General features: G+C 40.3%; 1 protein-coding gene across 1 annotated transcript in view; it reads right to left on the bottom strand.

Annotated features, from left to right (window-relative positions):
- Positions 1-419, bottom strand: part of LOC101847566 — a 3,602-nt gene extending 3,183 nt beyond the window's left edge. The window contains exon 1 of the mRNA XM_005094182.2: positions 114-419. Within this exon, the coding sequence (XP_005094239.1) occupies positions 114-315 (202 nt within the window). The 5' untranslated portion in view covers positions 316-419. The remainder of the gene's footprint in view (positions 1-113) is intronic.
- Positions 420-1,593: the final 1,174 nt, after the last annotated feature.

Below are 1,593 nucleotides of genomic sequence, written 5' to 3'. Positions count from 1 at the left end.
CTCACACACACACACATACACACACACACACGCACACACACATACACACACACACACACACACACACACACACACACAAACTCTCTAATCAATAGAGCCTACAAAAATCTTACCAAAAGCAGCAACAGGACTCTTAGACGACCCTAGCGTGGGACTGTCGTGTTGCAGCCGACCCTCGTAGCGGTACAAACCTCCCCTTGTGGCGTTGATGTCTCGCATGCGATGCGAATATTCCAACATGGAGCTGTCCAGGTCTCGCTTCCGCGCACCATAACGGGACAGAGGAGAGTCAAAGTCTCCTTTAGGACCCGCCATGGTGGTAAAGCAGCCCGGGAGATCAGAGGGTGTAGTCAAAACAGGTCACTCATCCTGAAGAGAAGTAAAAAAGTAAAATTGTTCACACATTTATTTTTAAAATTTTAATAATAAATAAATTCATAAGGGACACTGTAGGAGCAACACCAGTCCTACCACACATTGAAAAACAAAAGGTCAAGTGGTTCGGACACATCACGCGGATGCCCTCAAACCGTCCAGCTCCGAGAGCATACAGCATTAAATATTCTGGATCGAGAGCCAGAGGAAGACCAGACAGACGCCTGTGTCTCCACGCGACACCCACCGGTACAAGTGGAGGAAAAAAGTAAAAGTGTAAGTAAAGTTCACTCATTCGATCCGGACATTGGGGATTGCCTTATTAGTGAGACAACTTCCTGGGCCTTCGGCATATCAATGTGGTAGGGTGGCCAGTTCCTTTCCACGCACCCTTTCGATCTCCAACTCGAAGTCAGGTACCCATTACAACTGGGTGGGCAGGAGGGGATGAAAGGGAATCCGTGTCCGAACCGAGGCTCAAACCCTGACTTTCCGCTTCGGTGAAGAACGTACTAACCGCTCCACCACCGCACCCCCCAAAAGAGAGGTATACGACACGTTTTTAGAAGCGTAAAAAAAAAATGAATGAGTAAGGGGTACGTCGGGAAAACAAGACCAAACACTGAAACGAAGAGTGTTCGTTGTCGATTATGGATACAACACGTTTAACTAACAACAACAACAACAATAATGATGATGATAATAATAATAATAATAATAATAATAATAATAATAATAATAATAATAATAATAATAATAATAATAATAATAATAATAATAATAATAATAATAATAATAAAAAATAAATAATAATAATAATAATAATAATAATAATAATAATAATAGTAATAATAATAATAATAGTAATAATAATAATTATAATAAAAATAGCATTTATAGAGCGCATGTCCCCACTCGAAAGCAAGTTCTATACGCTTTACGCTATATTATTACCCCAGCAGACCATGGAACACACAGAAACATTCTCAGCTTCCCGGGAATCATACAGTGCAAGCAGCTGGTTAAGCGCTCAAACACTAACAAACTGACAGGAATCTTTCACAGTCTATAGCTGGGTACCCATTTTCACACTTGAGCTTCCCATTTTTACAAATTACATGCATTTGTTTAAGAAATTTAAGAAAGATCCTATAACCTCACTTGCCTGACACCATGAGAAATGAACAACTATGTAAGCAAACAAGTCAATGTACAATG

This window comes from Aplysia californica, unplaced genomic scaffold, assembly GCF_000002075.1.
Source record: "Aplysia californica isolate F4 #8 unplaced genomic scaffold, AplCal3.0 scaffold00077, whole genome shotgun sequence".
Lineage (NCBI taxonomy): Eukaryota > Metazoa > Mollusca > Gastropoda > Aplysiida > Aplysiidae > Aplysia > Aplysia californica.
The sequence above is the reverse complement of the archived record's forward strand: the minus strand, read 5'-3'. Positions and strand labels throughout refer to the sequence as shown.